At 51.9% G+C, this 22,790-nt stretch overlaps 1 protein-coding gene across 1 annotated transcript; it reads right to left on the bottom strand.

Annotated features, from left to right (window-relative positions):
• Positions 1-101: 101 nt before the first annotated feature.
• On the bottom strand, positions 102-14,991 carry SAMD14 (sterile alpha motif domain containing 14). Its single transcript, XM_038753588.1, has 10 exons — positions 14,810-14,991; positions 11,089-11,140; positions 6,609-6,766; positions 5,460-5,802; positions 3,210-3,297; positions 2,905-2,979; positions 2,199-2,358; positions 1,873-1,986; positions 1,429-1,590; positions 102-513 (listed from the first exon to the last, which is right to left on the bottom strand). Exons 2-10 carry the CDS (start codon positions 11,126-11,128, stop codon positions 358-360), a joined length of 1,296 nt encoding a protein of 431 aa, XP_038609516.1. The 5' UTR covers positions 11,129-11,140; positions 14,810-14,991; the 3' UTR covers positions 102-357.
• Between the last annotated feature and the right edge of the window lie 7,799 nt (positions 14,992-22,790).

The raw sequence follows: 22,790 nt of genomic DNA, 5'->3' as shown, positions 1-22,790 counted from the left end.
CCGCCAGCGGGCAGCCCTGGCTGGGCAGGGGGCGTGGTGGGGGGGGTGGGGGGGCCATGCCCACCCTCTCTCATGGGGAGGGCCACCGAGGAGCAGCCCTATTAGAGCAGTGGGTGTGGAGGTGGCGGGGAGGGGGTGCTGGGTCCCACACTCCTTGCTAGGACTGCCAGGACTGCCCAGGGTGGGGGCAGGACAGGCTCCCATACCAGTCCATGTGCCCCGCCCAGTGCCCCAATCAGTGCCTCAGACCCTTTCTGCGTCCATGTGATGCCCCCGCTGGGAGGGGCAAACCCCAGGGCTGGGCCGGGCAAGGTGGTGGAGGAGGGGCCGGGATCGGTGACGAGGGGGGCTGCTCCCCTAGTTCCGGTGGGGCTCCATCTCCTTGCGCTTGTGTTTCTCTCGCTGCCGCTCTGCCTTCTCCTGCGCCTTGCGTTCCTTGGCTGCCGCGGCGCTGAGCTCCTTCAGCTTCCGCTTGACCAGGGCCCGGTCGTGGGAGCTGCTGAGCCCCAGGCTCTGGGGCGGGGGGCAGAGTGGGGGATTGGAGGAGCTCCACCCCAGCGGCCATCCCGGGCAGCCCCCTGCCTCTAGGCCCAGCCACAGCAGAGTTTCTCCAGGGAAAATCCCCCAAGTAGTTGTCCCTCTGCCACCCCCAACCCCTGCATTCTCCCCAGCCTATCCCCTGGTGGGAGGGAGCTTCCTCAGTACCCTCTGTCCACCCCAGGGGCAGATCTCAAAGGATTTGGGGGCTGTAGGGGTTGGCTGTATGGTCCTAGAAGTAGTCGTGGCTCAGTGGAAAGAGCCCAGGCTTTGGAGGCAAAGGTCATGGGTTCAAATCCCAGCTCTGCCAGTTGTCAGCTGTGTGATTTTGGGCAAGTCACTTAACTTCTCTGGGCCTCAGTTACCTCATCTGTAAAATGGGGATTAAGACAGAGAGCCCCCCGTGGGACAACCTGATCACCTTGTAACCTCCCCAGTGCTTAGAACAGTGCTTTGCACATAGTAAGTGCTTAATAAATGCCATTATTATTATTAGTGGATAGAGCGTGAGCCTGGGAATCAGAAGGACCTGGGTTCTAATCCCAGCCTCACCACGTGTCTGCTGTGTGAACTTGGGCAAGTCACTTCACTTCTCTGGGCCTCAGTTGCCTCCTCTGTCCAATGGGGTTGAAGACTGCGAGCCCCATGCGGGACAGGGACTGTATCCAATCTGATTACCTTGTATTTACCCCGGTGCTAAAAACAGCGCTTGGCACATAGTAAGCACTTAACAAGTATCCTAATTATTATTAGTAGTATTCTAGGCTCAGAACTTTCTGAGGGACCCCTGGGTCTAAGATCAGAGGTCGCAGAGACCCTCTTGGCCCCAGGGCCATGTTTGGAGTCCTGAGGGCATGACCCTGCAGGACACACACACAAACTCACACTTACCTTCAGTTTGCCACCGTCCAGCTGTAGAAGCTGCTGCCCGTCCACCCGGCGGGCAGCAAACTCGGCCACGTGCTGCTCCAGGCGCAAGCTCTCCAGCCACTGACCCACCTGCTGGCTGGTCCAGTGAGTGGCTGTGGGGAGGGGAGGGGGCTCCTCCAAGAACTGTGGGGGGGGGGAGAGACGGGGGCAGGGTGAGGGAGTGGGATGGGGGGAGGGAGTCACCTGTTGGAGCAGAGGCGGCTCAGGCCCCCACCCAGACCCCACAGCCTTCAGCCTCCGGTCTTCAGTCAGTCAGTTGTATTTATTGAGCACTTACTGTATGCCAAGCACTGTACTAAGCCCTTGGGAGAGTATAATACAACAATAAACAGACACATCCCCCGCCCATAACGAGCTTACAGTCTAGAGGTCTTGGCCTTGGCCGGAGGTGGCCATTACACTCACCTCATCAGAGGACTGAGACAGCGTGTGGTAGGGGTACGAACACTTGGGCCGGGCACTGCTGGGGAGGCGGGGGCTGCTGCTGGGGGGTGTCGAGTTGTCGCTCAAAGTGGACTCCTGTGGGGATATTTTTGTATTGTACTCTCCTAAGCGCTTAGTACAGTACTCTGCATGCAATAAGCGCTCCAGAAATATGAATGAATGGGTAGGCAAAGGGGCCAAGGTCCCACCCCACCTCCATGCCCACCCGTCCCCCCCGAGGGAGGGAGGTCAAAGGGCATCCCAATCTTGGAGGGAGGCCCACAGGTCATAGGATCAGCGGCACTGACCTGCGATGCGGACTTCTTGGGGCTGATGCCCTCATGCTTGGGGGAGCAGGCGGGGGAGGCCGTGCTGCCCGAGGATGTGGAGGTCTTGCCGCTGTCCGTGAACCAGGAGAAGGGCAGAAACGGGGAGCTGCCCCCTCGGGATGAGCCCTCCACAGACTCCCTGCCAAGACAGCACCGGGGGTGTGGGCAGGTAGCCGCAAGAAGGTGGAGCTGAGGGTGTGGCAAGGGAGGCATTCATTCATTCTATCGTATTTACTGAGTGCTTACTGTGTGTGGATCACAGTACTGAGCGCTTAGGAGAAGATGCATTCCCTACCCGCAACAAGCTTACAGTCTAGAAGCAGAGACAGACGTGAATAGAAATAAATTACAGATATGGACTTTATGGCTGTGGGGCTGGGAGGGAGGTTGAATAAAGGGAGCAAGTCAGGGAGATGCAGAAGGGAGTGGGAGAAGAGGAACGGAGGGCTTAGGGAAAGCCTCCTGGAGGAGATGGGCCTTCCATAAGGCTTTGAAGGAGGAGAGAGGAATTGTCTGTCGGATATAAGGAGGGAGGGAGTTCCAGACCGGAGGTAGGACGTGGACAAAGGGTCGGTGGAGAGATAGATGAGATTGAGGAATAGCAAGAAGGCCTCAAAGCTGGCTCCTGGGCTTCCCAGGGGACAGGGGTGTGATACAGACAGGCAGGGGGGTAGGAAGCTGGTACCTGCTGCCCATGGACAGGCGGCTGCCACCTTTATCTTTCCGACTTTTTCCTGTTGAGGCCCGGCGCAGGGTGACCCTGAGGGAGGAGGTAGTGGCAGAATGAGAGGCCACGGAGGCAGGGGTCTGGACCCAGAGATGGAGTGGGAGTCCTGGAGATAGAGGCCTGGACCCCTGCCCCTCCCCACTGCCCACCTGGCATCACGTAACACATGTCCCCTTCCCCAAACTGGATATTCAAACCCCCAGATCCACCCTCTGCCCCCCCTGCCACCTCTGGTCCTCCCGCAGGGGCTGCCTGCAACTCACCCCAGGTCCAGGAACTTGTGTCTCGTCTTCTTGTCCAGGCCGATGGTGGGGCTGGCGAGCTCGGGGGGGCTGGCATCTCGGCAGTCATCTGGGAGGGCAGTAGGCCTGTCCTCACGCCTTTCCCCCAGGTACCCCTGCTGATTCCTCCCTACCCTCCCTCACCCTGGGGGCCTCCTCCAACAGGGACACTATGCTCAATCAGTGGCATTTATTGAGCACTTACTATGTGCAGAAAGCACTTAGCAATCCAAACCCAAAAAGAACATTTGCCCAACAGGTGGGGAGAGGGGGCGTGGTGGGCCTGCAGTATCACTTCTGACCAGCAAGGGGTAGTCCCTGCAACCGCCAAATAATAATTAATAATTATGGTATTTGTTAAATGCTTTACTATGTGCCAAGCACTGTTCTAAGCGCTAAGGTAAATACAAGGTAATCAGGTTGTCCCATACTGGGCTCACACTTTTAATCCCCATTTTACAGATGAGGTAGCTGAAGCACAGAGAAGTTAAGTGACTTGCCCAAGATCTCAGAGCAGACAAGTGGAAGAGGGGGGATTAGAACTCATGTCCTCTAACTCCCAAGTCTGTGCTCTTTCCACTAGGCCACGCCTAAAGCTGATATTAATGTCTGTCTCCCCTTCTAGACTGTAAACTCATTGGGGGCAGCGAATGTTAGAATTGCCTCATGGCAAGAGAGTGGGCTTGGAAGTCAGAGGGCATGGGTTCTAATCCCTGCTCCGCCACTCATCTGCTGTGTGTCCTTGGACAAGTCACTTAACTTCTCTGTGCCTCAGTTACTTCATCTGTAAAAGGGGGATTAAGACACATGGGACAATTTGACTACCTTGTATCTACCCCAGTGCTTAGAACAGTCTTGGCACTTAGCACTTAACAAATACCATAATAGCAATTATTATTATTATTATTATTATTATTATTATATTTTACTCTCCCAAGCACTCAGGGCAGTGCTCTGCACACTGTAAGCACTCAATAGATACGAATGAATGATTGAATGGATGATGACACTCTCCCAAGCCGAGTACAGTACTTGCCATACAGTAAGCCCTCAATCAATACAAATGAATGAAAATGAATGAGACTGTGAGCTGGTTGTGGGCAGGGAATGTCACCAGTTATTGTTATATTGTACTTTCTCAAGCGCACAGTAACCACACAGTGAGCACTTAATAAATACGATTGAATGAGTGAGTGAATGAATGAATGAATTCCATTTATTTCATTAATAAAATATAACTATATATCTATATCTATAATTCTATTTACTTTGATATGGATGACTGTCTACTTGTTTGGCTTTGTTGTCTGTCCCCCCTTCTAATAATAATAATGATGATGGTATTTGTTAAGCGCTTACTATGTGCAAAGCACTGTTCTAAGCATTGGGGGGATACAAGATGATCAGGTTGTCCTGCGTGGGGCGCACAGTCTTAATCTCCATTTTACAGATGAGGTAACTGAGGCCAAGAGAAGTTAAGTGACTTGCCCAAAGTCACACAGCTGACAATTGGCAGAACCGGGATTTGAACTCATGACCTCTGACTCCAAAGCCCAGGCTCTTTCCACTGAGCCACGCTGCTTCTCTAGACTGTGAGCCTGTTGTTGGGTAGGGGTTGTCTCTATCTGTTGCTGAATTGTACTTTCCAAGAGCTTTGTAGAGGGATCTGCACACAGAGAAGCAGCGTGGCTCAGTGGAAAGAGCACGGGCTTTGGAGTCAGAGGTCATGGGTTCGAATCCCGGCTCCACCAATTGTCAGCTGTGTGACTTTGGGCAAGTCACTTGACTTCTCTGGGCCCCAGTTACCTCATCTGTAAAATGGGGATTAAGACTGTGAGCCCCATGTGGGAAAACCTGATCACCTTGTAACCTCCCCAGCGCTTAGAACAGTGCTTTGCACATAGTAAGCGCTCAATAAATGCCATTATTATTGTTATTATTATAGTAAGCGCTCAATAAATACGAATGAATGAATGGATGAATGCTCGAGCCCCCGGGCCTGTCATTCCTTCCCTGAACACGAGAGGGCACTGTGGGTCAAGGAGCTGCAAGTTCCCTGCAGCTGCAATCCCGGTTCTGCCCACTGGGGGGCGGGTGCATTGGCCTGGAGGATTTCCGAGTCGGGGACGTTGAAGAGTGATTCAATTCAATCGTATTTATTAAGCGGTTACTGTGTGCAAAACACTGTGCTAAACGCTGAAGAGGCGACCGGGAGGGGGCGCCCCGACTCACCTTCGCTGTGCCGCTCGGCCCTGGGGTCCCGGCGCACGTAGACGGGGGAGCTGTCTGAGCTGTGGCCGGACTTAGGAGGCGAGGAGGCCAGTGGAGAGGCCAAGGCTTCGTGGGAAGAGGTGTTGTGCAGTGGGCGGTAGCGGGCCAGAGGGGAGGCGGGGGTCTCATCCTCCTCCGGACCCCCACGGCGCAGGCCAGCCGCCTCAAAGGAGAATTCGGAGCCTCGGGAGAAGGGGCTGGAGCTGGCCAGGCCTGCGGAGGGCGGTAGGCCGGACCCCAGCCCAGGCAGGGCTGAGTGCAACGGGGAACGTAGCCGGTGCAGGGGGCTGCCGGCACCATCGGCCTGCGGATGGGAGGAGACCATGAGGCCCACCTTGGGTTGGCCCTCTGAGTCCAGCCACAGGAGCTGGGCCACCCCGGACACATGCTGGGCCTGACCACAGTGTCTGAGCTGGGGGGTCTGGTTCCAGCCGCACTGTGCGAGGGGCCTGGTTCCCAGTTAGTGTTCGTACTTTGGGAGGGCCACAGCAGGGGCTGGTCACACCAGAGAAGCAGCATGGCATAGTGGCTCTAGCCTAATGGGTTCTAATTCCAGCTCTGCCCACTTGTCTGCTGCGAGTCCCTGGACAAGTTGCTTCACTTCTCTGGGCCTCAGTGACCTCTTGTGGAAAAGGGGGATTGAGAATGTGAGCCCCATGTGGGACAGGGACAGTGTTCAACCTGATTTGCTTGCCATCTACCCCAGCGCTTAGTAATAATAATAATAATGGCATTTATTAAGCGCTTACTATGCACAAAGCACTGTTCTAAGGGCTGGGGAGGATACAAGGTGATCAGGTTGTCCCACGGAGGGCTGGCTCACAGACTTCATCCCCATTTTACAGATGAGGGAACTGAGGCACAGAGAAGTTGCCCAAAGTCACACAGCAGACAATTGGCGGAACTGGGATTTGAACCCATGACCTCTGACTCCAGAGCCTGTGATCTTTCCACTGAGCCACACTGCTTCTCTGCTGCTTCAGGCTTAGTACGGTGCCTGGCACATAGTAAGCATTTAATTATTATTACTATTATTATTGTCAGGTGCAGCTTGATCCCCAATGGGGCCGGGTGTTCTACCCACAGGGGGTTCCTCCCCAACCCTCTCACCTTGTGCTCAGGACCCTCGTCGCCCTCAGTGGAGCTAGCGCTATCCCGCAGGCGGGAGCGAGATGGCCGGTGTCGTCTACCCTTGGCGAGCAGCTGAGCCCGCGCCTTGTGCAGGCTGCTGTCCAGCCGGGCTGTTTCCGGGACCACGTCATCCAGGTCTAGATAGAGGAGACACAAAGATGGTCAGAGATAGTGAAAGAGATAATAATAATGATGGTATTTGTTAAGCACTTACTATGTGCTATAATAATAATAATGGTATTTGTTAAGCACTTACTATGTGCAAAGCACTGTTCTAAGCACTGGGGGGGATAAAAGGTGATCAGGTTGTCCCACGTGGGGCTCACAGTCTTCATCCCCATTTTACAGATAATGGAACTGAGGCCCAGAGAAATGAAATGAAGTGACTTGCCCAAAGTCACACAGCTGACAAGTGGCGGAGCCGGGATTAGAACCCATGACCTCTGGCTCCCAAGCCCAGGCTCTTTCCACTGAGCCACGCTGCTTCCTGTTAGCAAGATAGCAAGAGATGCAGAAGCAGTAAGCAGTAGTAATGATGAGGAGACACGGAGATGGTCAGAAATAGTGAAAGAGGTAGTAAGAGATGCAGAAGCAGTAAGAGATGAAGAGGTGGTGAGGCAGGTGGTAAAACAGCCCCCCCTCGTCATCCATTCCTACTCTATCCCCCCTGACTCTGTCAATCATATTTATTTAGTGCTTCCTGTGTGCAGAGCACTGAACTAAGCGCTTGAGAGAGTACAGTATAACAATACAACAGACAGATCCCCTGCCCACAACGAGCTTACAGTTTAGAGGAGGAGACAGACATTAATATAAAAAAAATTACAGACATGTACTTAAGTGCTATGGGGCTGGGCGGGGGGTTTGAATCAATAAGTCACTATCTGCATTAACAACTTCATTTACAGTGATATCTTCATTAACCTCTAGTAAGCTCACTGTGGGCAGGGAATGTACCCACAAACTCTGTTATATAGTACTCGCCCAAGTGTGCTCTCCCAGTACTAAATAATTAGTTGGGTAGGGACCGTCTCTATATGCTGCCAACTTGTACTTCCCAAGTGCTTAGTACAGTGCTCTGCACACAGTAAGCACTCAATAAAAACGATTGAATGAATGAATGAATTGAGAGCTTGTCCTCAAGTATTGGGCTGCATGTGCTGCCCCTAAAATAATAATAGTAATAATGGTATTTGTTAAGTGCTTATTACATACCAGACACTATACTAAGCACTGGGGAGGATACAAGCAAATCGGGTTGGACACAGTCCTTGTCCAACATGGGGCTCATGGTCTTAATCCCCATTTTACAGATGAGGGAACTGAGGCACTGAGAAGTTAAGTGACTTGCCCTAGATCATACAGCAGGCATGTGGCAGAGCCAGGATTAGAACACAGGACCCCTGACTCCCAGGCCCGTGCTCTTTCCACTAGACCATGTTGCTACTAACACGCCTGGGCAACCTGGCATGATGTGCAAACACACTCAAATGCACGCACATGCTCATTCACTCATTCATTCAATCAATCATATTTATTAAGCGCTCACTGTGTGCAGGGCACTGTACTAAGCACTTGGGAAAGTATAATGCAACAATAAAGAGTGACAATCCCTGCCCACAACCAGCTCACCTCGGGGTCTCTGCCCACATGGCTCTTCCCAGCAGGTGATTTATTTAGTTATATTCATGTCTCTCTCTCCCTCTAGACTGTAAGCTCGTTGTGGGTAGGGAATGTGTCTGTTTATTGTTATATTATCCTCTCCCAAGTGCTTGGCATAGTGCTTTGCACAGGGTAAGTGCTTAATAAATACGATTGAATGGATAAATGAATGAATGAGTTAACCTAACACTGACTTCCCAGGGTGTCAGCTAGGCTCACTCCCCTGCTTCCCACCCACGGACCCCTGCATGCAAGCTCTCTTCCAATCAATCAGTGATATTTATTAAGTGCTTACTATGTGCAGAGTACTGCACTAAGCGCTTGGGAGGGTACAACACCCTGCTGCCCACACCCCACGCCCCTATATTCCCACACAGGTATGTCCACTCTGCCTCCAAACACATGTAACACTACCAGCCTTTGAACACTACATGCCAAGCAACCCCAGCTTGGTCTGCCCAGGCCCGGGGCGTGTCACTAGAGGAAGATCATGGTACAATTTGGGAGTGATACAGGATGATCAGGTTATATCCACAGCAGACCTGATTGATGCCGTGTACATATGTACATATTTATAATTCTGTTTTATATTTATAATTTTATTTATTTATATTAATGTATATAGCTATAATTCTATTTATTTATATTGATGCTATTGTTGCCTATTTACTTGTTTTGATGCCTGTCTCCCCCCTTCTAGACTGTGAGCCTGTAGTGGACAGGGATTGTCTCTACTTGTTGCTGAATTGTACTTTCCAAGCGCTTAATTCAGTGCTCTGCCCACAGTAAGCACTCAATAAATACAAATGAACGAATTAATGCCATATGTTCATTGATTCAATCATTTATTGAGCATTTACTGTGTGAGGAGCACTGTACTAAGCGCTTGGGAGAGTACAATAGAACAATAAACAGACACATTCCCCGTCCACAACGAGCTTACAGTCTAGAGGGGTAGACAAACATCAATATCAATAAATAAATTATAGATATGTACGTAAGTACTGTGGGACTGGGCGGGGGGGCGGGGATGGACAAAGGGAGCAAGTCAGGGTGACGCAGAAGGGAATGGGAGAAGAGGAAAGGGGGGGCTTAGTCAAGGAAGGCCTTTGGGAGAGATGGGCCTTCAATAAGGCTTTGAAACAGGGGAGAGTCATTGTCTATAGGATTTGAGGAGAGAGGGCCATCCAGGACAGAGGCAGGACGTGGGTAAGGGGTCGGCAGGGAGATGGAAGTACAGTGATATGAGAACACTGTACGATATGAGCGATATGAGAAGGGGCAGGCGAGAGTGCCAATCCCCTTACCTTGGCGGTGCCCCTCATCACTGCAGAGATTTCTGAACCGAATAGATGGGGCGGGGCCGGGGCCGGACGATGAGAAAAATCTCCCTTCTTCTAAACCCCTCGTTAGCGAGAGCTCAGCGTTCGGTCTGCGGGAGCTCATTAACATTTAATCAGACGGGGATGAGTTGGGGCGGAGTCTTCCTGGGAATTAGGGATCAAAATAAAACTCCAGCCGCCTTTGGGAGGCGAAGGAGAAGAGGAGACCGAGGCAGACTCTCATGTGCTTAGACACAACCTCTCTAAACCCCTTCATCATAATAATAAGAAGAGCAAAATGAGGATAATAATAATGCTGCGTGGCCTAATGGAAAGAGCAGGGGCCTGGGAGTCGGAGGACTTGGGTTCTAATCCCAGCTCTGTTGCTTGCTAGCTATGTAATCTTGGGCAAGTCACTAAACTCCTCAGGGCCTCGGTTTTCTCAACTGTATAAATAGGGATTCAGTACCTGCTCTCCTTCCTTCTTAAACTAGGAGTCCCATGTGGTACAGGGACTGTGTCCAATCTGTTTAACATATCTATCCCACCACTTAGAACTGTGTTTGACGCATAGTAAGCACTTAACCCATACCATTCAAAAATAAAATCATGGTATTTGTTAAAGCACTGTACTAAGAACTGGGGAAGATAACTACAGACACAATCCCTGTCTCACATGGGGCTCATAGGCTAAGGAGGACAGAGAACAGGTATTGAGTCCTCAGCTGAGTAAACTGAGACATATAGTCACACACACTACAATCTCGCACACAAAATACACGTCAAAGTGACTGAGGCAGAACTTGGATAGACAAGGACAAGGAGGAAGATCTTCACTCAGGTATTGGTCAGCTCTGGATTGGACCCCCCCTACCCACTTTAGGGAGGGTGGAAAAGAGAGATAAAGATAATGATGGTATATATGAAGTGCTTATTATGTGCTAGACACTGTACTAAGCATTGGTAAGGAGCCAGTGTTCAACCCATCCCTATCATCAGTTGGCTTTCTTTTTCCCTTGACAACCAGCCCCGCTAACACGTCACCTTATTCCCCTGCTTATGTGCCTGTTGGCCTCTGGCCCAGTCAGCCAGTCAATCATATTTTCTGAGCACTTACTGTGTGCAGAACACTGTACTCAGTGCTTGAGAGAGTACAATATAACGATATAACAGACAAATTCCCCACCCACAGTGAGCTTACAGTCTAGAGGAGGGAGGTGCCTTTCCTCCCCCAACCATGAGGGTCCTCTCAGTCATTCAATCAATTGTATTTATTGAGCACTCGCTGTGTGCAAAGCTTTGTACTAAGAGCTTGGGAGAGTACAATTCAACAATAAATAGATACATTCCCTTCCAGAGCCTCTCTCTCAGATGAAGCCTACCTCCCCATCCCAGGCCTCGAGAGGGACAGAGACCAGCAGATCCCCAACTTCTATGTAATAACTCTGCCCTCCCGGTAAGGGCAGGACACTTACCAAAAACCTCGTCTGTGTCTCGTAGCTTGGAGGAAGCCATGGTGAAGGAGAACTGGAGAAGGGGGAGAGAGAGAGAGAGAAAGAGAGAGATGAGTTGTTTCTTCCTCAGGCAGCTGCTGCCACCCCCTATACCCTTCATTCCAGCTCTGCCACTGACATGCTTTGTGGCCTTAGGTTAGTCTCTTCACCACTCTCAACCTCCACAGCCCAATAGTAACAGTAATAATATCAGTCATATTTAATGAGCACTTGGGAGAGTACAATATAACAGCTGTTAGACACATTCCCTGCTCAAAATGAGCTTACAGTCTGGAGGAATAATAATAATATAATAATAATTGTGACTCTAGTCGACTGCTTATTATTTGCTCAGAATGGGGTGAAAGGGAATGGGGCTGTGGTGGACCCCAGGTAAGGAAGCTTTGGATCAGGGAGTAGGATGCAAACAAGAGAATGATCCTCCCTCTTCCCCTCTGAGCCTGCCCCTCCTTGCATCACAGCTTTAATCAATCAATCAATTGTATGTATTGAGCACTGACTGTTTACAAAGCATTGTACTAAGCACTTGGGAGAGTATGACATCATAGGGTTAGTAGATACATTTCCTGCCCACAATGGTCTTAAAGTCTATAGTCTAGAGACACCTCCTCCAAGAGGCTTTCCTGGACTTCCCTCACCCATTCTCCATCCACCTAGCCTCTTCCTAGGCCTGTTCCACCAGATCCAGCACCATGCCGTAAGCAAGTTAAGTCTTCACTTTGGGGCGCCATATAGTGAGGGAGACTACAAGAGGCTTTCCAAAGATGGTGATGCCATCTTGGTTTTTTGTTTCTGCCTGGAGTCAGTGTCACTCAAGGTCTGAAGACAGCCCTGCCCTGTGCTAAGACCTTAGGTCATTCTTGGATGAGGAAAGGCAGCCCTTGACCAAGATAGCTGGACGATCGCCTGACCCACACAGACCTATGCATGTGAGGGCACATGTCCCCTAATAACACATGTGACCCTCTACAATCTGGTCTCTCATGCCCTGGCATCTGTCAGGAAATCTCTGACTTTGGAGCCACCTGAGGTGGTTGGGGGTCTTTTCTGACCCCATGACCGGGGTCGGGGGGTGCTTTGGGGAAATTCTTGCCCTCTACCCCCTGCCGCCCCCCTCTAATTTCTTGATGGTGGATGGAAGGAGTGGAACAAATCCCAACAGAGAGACAGAAAGGAGTTAACATGGGGCGGGGGAGGGGGAGGGAAGAAGAGCTGAAGGCAAATCCGGGGAGACCCCCTGTCCCGTTTTCCTATTCTAGGATCCGGCCCCACCTGCCTCTCACCATGCTTGTTCCAGAGGACCTGGAATATTGCCTCCTCCCCCGCCCCCCGTGGTGTTTTGCCCAACACTGGACTGGACCGACCGTCAGGGGCAGGGGGTGGGGTGGTCTGGGCAGGACAACAGAAAGTGTTCAGCTCGGGCTAACAGGTGGATTGGGGTCACTGACCCGGGGCCTGGACTCCAGAAAGCCGCTGGGGGAGGTACCTGGCCCATTCCAGCCTTCCCAAGCCTGGAAGTCTGCTTACCAATTCGTCCCACTCCTATTTGCTAAGAGCTTTGAGATCCTGGCACAGGACCCTCCGGCCCCAGGGATTGGGGGACGGGGCCGCCGGTTGTGATTGAGGTCGAGGGAGTCAAGAGGGGTTTTCAGGTGCCCTTCCCATCCCAGGGGGTCCGCGCAGCAGGTGCCCCTTGGGGGGCGCGACTCAACCCAGACAAACCCCCAGAGCCTTTGGCCCAGGAGGGGCCCGTCTGCTCGACTCCTCTCTCCCTCCCGGGAATTGGGCTTCGCTTCTTCTGGCAACGCCCCTCTTTGACTCAGCAGAAGTTAAGCCCCTTTGCGCCTCCCATCCACACCCCAGCCAAGCCCCCTCTCCTACTTAGAGACATGGAGGGAGGGGGTCCCTCGGCAGCTCAGCCCCTTGGCTCTAGACTCAGGTGTCCCCCCTCTCCATCTCCCGGAGAGTGGGTCTCCCCCCTCCCCCCGACCTGGGCATCCCCAAAACATGCTGCCTCGGGGCGAAGTGGGTCTGGGGAACTCAAACCCTTTCTTGGCCCCAGAAGAGCCTGGCACACTCCCCCCGCCCACGCCCCCCGGGCCAGAGACCAGTTCTGGTGAAGAGGAGGGGAGGGGAGAAGTGGGGAGAGGAATGAATGAATGAGACGGAGGGTAGGGAAGGGTGGAGAAGGATGGACAGGGGAGGGATGGAGAAAGGAGGGAGGAAGAGGCGAGCCAGAGGGAGCTTGAAAAGACCAGGGGAAGGCAGAGGAAGGAGACCCAGGACCATTTGTGGGCAGGGATATGTCTGTTATATTGTACTCTCCCAAGCGCTTAGCACAGTGCTTTGCACACAGTAAGCGCCCAATAAATACGATTGAATGAATGAATGAATGAAAGGGCAGCTTAGGGAAGGATGGAGGGAGAGGAGAAGGGCGGGGTGAAGTTGGATGCGAAGGCAGACAGGGCCGAGACCAGTAGAAGCCTCCCCCAGCCCCCAAGCCTCCGGAGAGGGTGGGGGGTCTCCCTCTGATGGAACTGGGATTCCACACACACACACACACACCCGCCCCCCAGAAGGAGAGGGGGCTCTGACGACCCCGTTGAGATGGACATGGAGCTACGGAATCTCCAAGCGGCCCTGCCTTCCCGGCTCCCCATCCCGCCGCCCTCGCTGGATTCTCTGAATCCTGGGGAGGGGGATGGGGGGGATACTGGACAGGGAGGGGTTAACCCCAGCGCTCGCGCCACCGTCCCCCCCACCTCCCAGCCCCTCCGCGGCGCTCTTTATTAATTTATCGATCGCAACAGGACGAGGAGAGCCGGGGGATTCGAGATTCAAACATCAAATTATCTTCTGCCGCCCCCTACCACGGCAGCGCCCACTCCCAGACCGGGCGGAGCCCCCTAGGCTTTGCCGGGGGTAGGAACCCAGCCCCCTCCCCAATGAGCCCCCCACCGCTCCGATCACAGCCCCCACCCTCAAGAAACCCCCTATAACCTCCCTGATCAGTCTGCCCCCCACCCCAATAGCCCCGTTCTCCAATTACAGCTCCCGACCTCCAGTCAGACCCCTACCTTAATAAACTCCCAATAACCCTCCTCCCCAACCATAGCCCCCGCCCCCAATAAACCCTCAATAACATCCTTCTCAGTCAGCCCTTCACTCCAATAAACCCCCCATAGCCCCTTTCCTCAATGACAGCTTCCCACCCCGCCAGAACCCCACCCCAATAAACGCAATAACCCTCCTCCCCAATCCCAGTTTATCACACCGTCAGACCCCTACCCCAACAAACCCCCAATAACCCCGTTCTCCAATCACAGCCTTCGCCCCCCATAAACCCCAATAACACCCCCTTTCATCCAGTCCCTCACCCCAACAAATCCCCAATAACCCCCGTCCCAAATCATAGCCCCCGGGCCCAATAAACCCCCCAATAATACCTCTGTTCAGCCAGTTTCCTCACCTCAATAACCCCCCACCCATCACAGCTCCCCTAACCCAGGCATCCCCCTCCCCCAATCACACTTCACTTCCCTCCCACCCCCATCTCCAGACCATTGGGTCTAAGGAGACCACGGAAGAGGAGGCGCTGGCGGGGGCGGGGGGGTACCCCAAGCTGCACAGAACCTCTCCCACCCCCCTTCCCAGGCTCAGCGCCTCGGCCGGGACTCCTTACCTCCAGGATCTGGCATCCTTAGCGTCTCACGGATCCAGCGTGCGGGGGAAGGGGCGGCGGGGCAGCGCTCCCCCCCCCCAGAACCCCCACTCCCTCACCCGGGAAAAGCCTCCTCCGGGAGGGCCTCCCTGACCTCCGTGGGGGCGGGGGGACGGCCGGGCGGAGCCGGCTGGGAGACAGAAGAGGAGGATGCGGTGTGGCAGTGTGTGCGTGCGTGAGTGTGTGTGTATGTGTGTATGTGCGCGCGCGCCTGTGTGTGTGTGTGTGTGTGTGTGTGTGTGTCTGCGTGCGTTTCTGTCCCTCCCTCCCCCCTCTACCGTTATGTCCCCTCTTTCCCTCTGCCCAATGTCCCCCCAGCCCCCCGGGTCGAGGCCCGCATCCTCAGCGTAGACAGGGCCGCGCATCCCGAGGGACTGGACCCTAGAGGCCCGGACGCCGGGGTCCGTTAGACAGGGCTGGGCCGAGGGGCGGAGAAGGCGACGGAAAGACAAAGGGGAGCGGAAAACCGGACGCGGGAGGGAGAATGCGGCTGCTTCTGGGGAGGGCCGGGACCGCCCCCCAGCCCCAGGACCAAGGACTTTTTTTTTTGAGGAGGGGGGCTACGACAGAGGACCCCCTCCCCACTTCTCTCGGCCCCCTGCCCTGGCAGGTTGCTGCGGATCTCTCCCCATCCCGCTCCGCGGGACCGGACGCTAGGGATGGGAGGGTAGGAGCCACCCCCACAATATCTGAATTTGGGGCAGGGGTCTGTAGCTCTCCCAATCCCAATCCCTGGGTCCCGCAATCTAAACGCGTAACATGGGGGGGGGGGGCTCCCCAATCCCGCCTCGGCGGTTTTAAAGGGGCTGATGGGGAGATGGGGAGGGGTGGTCGTGGGGGGTGGACAAGGGGAGGAGCAGGAGAAGCCCACCCAGAGGCCTAATCGGAGATTCCGACCGTACATCCCCCAGCAAACTATGCAGCAGCACATCTGATGTACGTACACACACACACACACACACACACACACACACACACACACACACACACACACACACCTTTCTCTCACAACCCACTCAGCAGGCCACAAAACGCTTACCCAGCACAACACACAACGTGGGCTGGACTCATTCCCGCAGACACATACACGTACACAGGCACAAGACCAGCACAACAGCCAGAAGGCCGGTTCTAAGCAGAATACGGGGAGCCCAACACATTGCCACATTATACACATCCCAGCAGGCATTCATTCATTCATTCATTCATTTGCAGTTATTGAGCGCCCACTGTGTGCAGAGCTCCGTAATAAGCCCTTTGGAGAGTACAATATAACAATAGTATCCAGATCATCTTTCTACAGAAACGATTAGGAACCCCCTCCTCAAAAATCTTCAGCGGTTGCCTGTTAACCTCTGTATCAAACAAAAACTCCTCACCATTGGCTTTAAAGCAGTCCATCACCTGGCCCCCTCTTACCTCACCCCGCTTCTCTCCTTCTACAGCCCAGCCTGCACACTTCGCTCCTCTGGTACCACTAACCTTCTCACTGGGCCTCCATCTCGGCTGTCTCACCGCTGACCCTTGCCTCTAGCCTGGAACAGGCTTCCTCCTCAAATCTGCCAGATTAGTCTCCCCACTTCAAAGCTTTACTGAAGGCACATCTCCTCCAAGAAGCCTTCCCAGACTAAGCCCCACTTTTCCTCATCTCCCACTCCCTTCTGCATCGCCCTGACTTGCTCCCTTTGCTCTTTGCTTCTCTCCCAGCCCCACAGCACTTATGTCTATATCTGTAATTTTATTTATTTGTACTGATGTCTGTCTCCCCACCTCTAGTCTGTGAGCTCATTGTGGGCAGGGATTGTCACTCTTTATTGTTGTATTGCACTTTCCCAAGTGCCTAGTACAATGCTCTGCACACAGTAAACGCTTAATAAATATGATTGAATGAAAGAACAGACACATTCCCTGCCCACAATAAGCTTACAGTCTAAGCTTACACCCTAGGAGGCAACGACACAAAACATACACTAGCATTGTACTTCCCAAGCGCTCAGTACAGTGCTCTGCACACAGTAAGCACTCAATAAATGCAATTGAATGAATACAGGCAAATTCAACACACTCCAACTTACTGCCACACAACACACATTCCTGTCTACAACTACACTACACATATACCATCACAAAGGCAAATCCCATGCACCCCAACACACAACACACACACCACCCACCCCCACACATCTTAGCATAGTCACACCACACACATATTAAGCTGCTGCCACAAAACACACAGTTCCAACAGAAAGCCACACCACGTACACATCAACATTATCTGCCACGCAATGCACAGTCCTGATCTGGAGCCCTGCACAGTGGGTAAAGCCTGGGCATCAGAAGATCGGGGTTCTAATCCCACTTCCACCACGTGTCTGTGGTGTGGCCGTGGGCAAGTTACTTCACTTCTCTGTGTCTCAGCTACTTCATCTGTAAAATGGGGATTGAGACTGTGAGCCCCAAGTGGAACAGGGACTGTGTCCAACCCGATTTGCTTGTATCCACCCCAGCGCTTAGAACTCTGTGTGTGTGTGTGTGTGTGTGTGTGTGTGGTGTGTGTGTGACTCTTGCCTCCCCTATTAAACTGTTAGTGCCTAAAGGGTGGGGACCTCTTCTCTCTAGTGACAATTACTGTGGTATTCGCTGAGCATCTACAATGAGCCAAGCACGTTGCTAGGCACTGGGATAGATACAGGATAATCAAATCATTTACATTCCCTGTCCCATATGAGGTCCCCAGACTGAGTGAATCTATCCCAGGGCTCTGCCCAGAGTGGCTTCCCCAACAGACAGGGACAGGTGGACGGATGCCCTGGAGACTTCTCCCAAGTGGCTGGGTAGTCAGACACTGTAAGCGCTCAATAAATATGATTGAATGAATTAATGAATATTAATCATTATGGTACTTGTTCAGCACTTACTATGTGCCAAACATTGTTCTAAGCACTGGGGTAGATAATAATAATAACAACTATGGTACCTTTTAAGCTCTTACTACCTGCCAAGCACTGTTCTAAGTGCTGGGGTAGGATAATAATAATTATGGTACTTGTTTAACCCTTACTATATGCCAAGCACTGTTCTAAGTGCTGGGGTAGATAAGAATAATAATAACAATAATAATTGTACTTGTTAAGCGACTACCATTTGCCAAGCACTGTTCTAAGCGCTGGGGTAGATAATAATAATAATTATTATTGTTAAGTGCTTACCATATACCAGATACTGTTCTAAGCACTGGGGTAGGTACAAGTTAAGCTAGTTGGACACAGTCCCTGTCCTACATATAATAATAATAGAATTTATTAAGCGCTTACTATGTGCAAAGCACTGTTCTAAGCGCTGGGGAAGTTACAAGGTGATCAGGTTGTCCCACCACGGGGGGCTCACGGTCTTCATCCCCATTTTACAGATGAGGTAACTGAGGCACACAGAAGTGAAGTGAGTTGCCCAAAGTCGCACACAGCTGACAATTGGCGGAGCCGGGATTTGAACCCATGAACTCTGACTCCAAAGCCTGTGCTCTTTTCACTGAGCCACACTGCTTCTTAATCCCCATTTTACAGATGAGGGCCAGAGAAGTGATATGAGTTGCCTAAGCAGAAATGTGGCAGAGTGGGAATTGGAACCCATTTCCTTCTGACTCCCGGGCCCGTACTCTAACCACTAAGCCACATTGTCAGAGCTGAGGGACTCCAGGCTGATCTGTCACAGATCCCTCTCTGGATTCCCTCAGGGCCAGGGACCGAGAGTTTAGCCTTTTCTTCTCCTTCCTGTCTCTCTCCTGGAGCCTCGCCCCAGCTCTCCCATCCCCCAGGGGGACCCTAGCTCCCCCCACTCTCGGCGCCACTGGTGCTGGAACCAGAGACCATCAGTATGAATTAGTAATCATACTTTCCTGCTAATGCCCAGTGGGGCAGGGTAGGGACGGGAGAAACAACATGGCCTAGTGGACAGAGAACAAGCCTGGGAGTCAGTAGGATCTGGGTTCTAATCCAGCTCTACCACTTGTCTGCGGTGTGACCTTGAGCAAGTCACTTAACTTGAGAAACAGCAGGGCAGAGTGGATAGGGTGTGGGCCTGAAAGTCAGAAGGTCATGAGTTCTAATTCTGGCTCCTCCACTTCTCTGCTGTGTGATCTTAGGCAAGTCACTTCACTTCTCTGGGCCTCAGTTACCTCATCTATAAAATGGGGATGGAGACTGTGCGCCCCACACGGGACGGGGACTGTGTCCAACCCGATTTGCTTGTATCCACCCCAGTGCTTAGTACAGTGCCTGGCACATAGTAAGCACTCAACAAATGCCGCGATTATTATTCTCTGTGCCTCAGTTACCTCATCTGTAAAATGGGGAAAAAGACTGTGAGCCCCATGTGGGATGGGGACTCTGTCCAACTTGATAAGTTTGTATTTATCCCAGCTATTTGTAAAGTGTCTGGTACACAGTAAGCACTTAACAAATTCCATTAAAAAAAAAAGATCTGAAAAGACACAGGTTCGGGGCATCCCACTGGGTCCCTGGAAATGGTCCTGGTGCCACGGCTCGGGCCTGCTGCAGCTGACCAGTCAAAGCCCGATGAAACCTGGTTTAGTCCAATGACCTTCTTTCTCTCCCAACTTCTTAAAACTGAGCCCCTCCAAGGTGGGGGGTGAGGGGCTACCCTTGCAGGGCCCTGTCCCCACCACTCAAAATTGCCTAGAGGAAAGAAGAAACAGTGTGCCCTAATAATAATAATGGCATTTGTTAAGAGCTTACTATGTGCAAAGCACTGTTCTAAGTGCTGGGGGGGGATACAAGGTAATCAGATTGCTCCATGTGGGGCTCACAGTCTCAATCCCCATTTTACAGATGAGGTCCTGAGGCACAGAGAAGTTAAATGACTTGCCCAAAGTCACACAGCTGATGTGGCAGAGCCGGGATTAGAACCCATGAACTCTGAGTCCCAAGCCCGGGCTCTTTCCACTGAGCCACGCTGCTTCTCTGGACGTCAGAAGGGCCTGGGTTCTAATCCTGACTCTGCCACTCATCTGCTGTGTGACCTTGGGCAAGTCACTTAACTGTTCCCTCACGTACAATGGGGATTAAAGACTGTTAGCCCCACCAGGAACATGGGCTGTGTGCAACCTGATTACCTTGGAACTACCCTAGCAATTAGTACAGTGCTTAGCACAGAGTAGTAAATGCTTAACAAATACCATACAAAATAGTAATTAGTATTATGGCATTTGTTAAGCAGTTGTGGGTTCTAATCCCTGCTCTACCACTTATCAGCTGTGTGGCTTTGGGCAAGTCATTTAACTTCTCTGTGCCTCAGTTACCTCATCTGTAACATGGGGATTTAGATGGTGAGCCCCATGTGGGACAACCTGATTACTTTGTAGCTACCCCAGCACTTAGAACAGTGCTTGGCACATAGTAAGCGCTTAACAAATACCATCACCATTATTATTATCATTATTATTCTAATGTAGAGCACTGTAGTAGACACAAGGTAACCAGGATGGACACAGGCCCTGTCCCATATGGAGTTCCCAGTCTAAGTAGGAGGGAGAATGGACACTGACTCCCCATTTTACAGATGTGGAAACTGAGGCATAGAGAAATTAGGTGACTTGCTCAAGGTCATCCAGCAGGCAACTGGCTGAGCCTGGACTAAAAATAATAATAATAATTGTGATATCTGTTAACGCTTACTGTGTGCCAGGCACTGTACTAAGCACTGGGGTGGATACAAGCAAACAAGAGTTGGATACAGTCCCTGTCCCATGTGGGGCTCACAGTCTCAATCCCCATTTTACAGGTGAGGGAACTGAGGCCCAGAGAAGTGAAGTGACTTGACCAAGGTCACATAGCAGACATATGGAGGAACCAGGATTAGAAATGACCTTCTGACTCCCAGGCCTGGCCTCTATCTACCATGTCAAGGTCCTCGGAATCCCAGGACCTTTCCATTGCCACACTACAGCCTGGCTGCTGAGACAGAAAAGAATTCAAAGTCCTGGACCCCCAGAGTCTCTCTGCCCTCCACAGCCCACCCTCCAATCTCATGCTTAGGCAAGGCACTTACTATGTGCCAGGCACTGTACTAAGTGCAGGGGTAGCACAAGCTAATCAGTTTGGACACAGTCCATGTTCTTTAATGGGCTTATGGCTTTACTCCTCATTTTACAGGGGAGGTAACTGAGGCACAGCCCACACTCCAATCTTATTCTTAAACAAGGCCTAGAACATTCCTAAATCCTCCAAAAAACAGGACTTCTCAGAACTCAACTCATCCAGCCCCTAGCTCCCAGGCCCCTCAGCACCACAGCAATCCCGGCTCTGCCACCTGTCAGCTGTGTGATCTTGGGCAAATAACTTCACTTCTCTGTGCCTTAGTTCTCTCCCTTGTAAAATGGGGAGCAAAACCATAAACACAATGAAGACCATGGGCCGTGTCCAAACTGATTAGCACGTGCTACCCCAGCACTTAGTACAGTGCCTGGCACATAGTAAACACTTAATCAAGTGCTTAATACAGTGCTTTACATGCAGAAATTGCTTAATAAATACAACTGAAAGAATGAACAAGTACCATTAAAAAAGACTGTTAGAGATCAAAAAGGTCTCCTAATAATGATAATAATAACTGTGGTATTTGTTAAGTGCTTACTAAGTGCCAAGCACTGTACCAAACACCGGGGTAGACACAAGATAATCAGGTCCCTTATGGAACTCACAGTCTAATAGGAGGAAGAACAGGCATTGAATCCCCATTCTGCAGATAAGGGAAGAGAAGCACAGAGAAGTCAAGTGACTTTCTCAAGGCCATGCGGCAGACAAGTGGAGGAATCGGGATTAGAACCCATGTCCATTCCTCTAGGCCACACTGCTCCTCACCTCCACCCCCTCTATCTCCCCAGCTCCCAGGTTAAATTCACTGCAGCGCCAGAGGGGAAAGCTCAGATTTCCAGACAGCCACACTTCCCGGACACTTTTCCTACTGGGCGAGGAGTACTTGGGCTCCTGCCCCTACCCTGCCCAAGCCTCCCAACCTAATTTTTTAATGGTATTCATTCAGTTGTATTTATTGAGCGCTTACTGTGTGCAGAGCACTGTACTAAGCGCTTAGCAGCTAAGTGCTTACTATGTGCCAGGCACTGTACACAGTGCTGGGGTAGACACGAATTAATCTGACTGGGCACGGTCCATGTCCCACATGGGACTCATAGCCTTAGTCCCCATTTTACAGATGAGGTAACGGAGGCACAGAGAAATTCAGTGACTTGGCCAAGGTCACACAGTAGACAAGTGGCGGGGTCAGGACCAGAACCCAGATCCTTCTGACCAGAACCTAGATCCTTCTGATGCCCAGGCCCATTCTTGCCAACTAGGCCATGTTGCTTCTCTAGGCCACATGAAGACTAGTGGCCTAGAGAAGCAGAGTGGCTTAGTGGCTAGAGCACAGGCCCGGGAGTTAGCAGGACCTGGGTTCTAATATCAGCTCTGCCACTTGTCTGCTGTGTGACCTTAGGCAAGTCACTTCACTTCTCTGAGCCTCACTTCTCTCATCTATTAAATGGGGATTAAGAGTGTGAGCCCCATGTGGGACAAGGACTGCATCAAATCTGATTAACTTGTATCTACCCCAATGCTTGGCACATAGTAAATTTTTAACAAATACCATAATTAAATATTATTATTAGTGGGTTTCTCTAGGCCGTAAGTGGCCACTCGTGGCTTCTCTAGGCCATGATGATTCCCACCTCTGCTGCAGTTTCCACAGTAATGGAAAGGGAGGGGTGCCCCTCTTCCCTGGATCCACCTCAAACACTTAAACCCTTCCCATCTCACTGCTCTCCCCTCTCCATGACCACTTCCCCAGCCCACCCCCACCTCTCCTTCCCTCCCTTCTTCCCACCTGCCCATCTCCCCCGACACCTGCAGGAAGGAAGGATTCAAGG

The sequence above is a fragment of the Tachyglossus aculeatus genome, chromosome 11 (assembly GCF_015852505.1).
Source record: "Tachyglossus aculeatus isolate mTacAcu1 chromosome 11, mTacAcu1.pri, whole genome shotgun sequence".
Classification (NCBI taxonomy): domain Eukaryota; kingdom Metazoa; phylum Chordata; class Mammalia; order Monotremata; family Tachyglossidae; genus Tachyglossus; species Tachyglossus aculeatus.
Note: the sequence above shows the minus strand (reverse complement) of the source record. Positions and strands in the feature narration are given on the sequence as shown.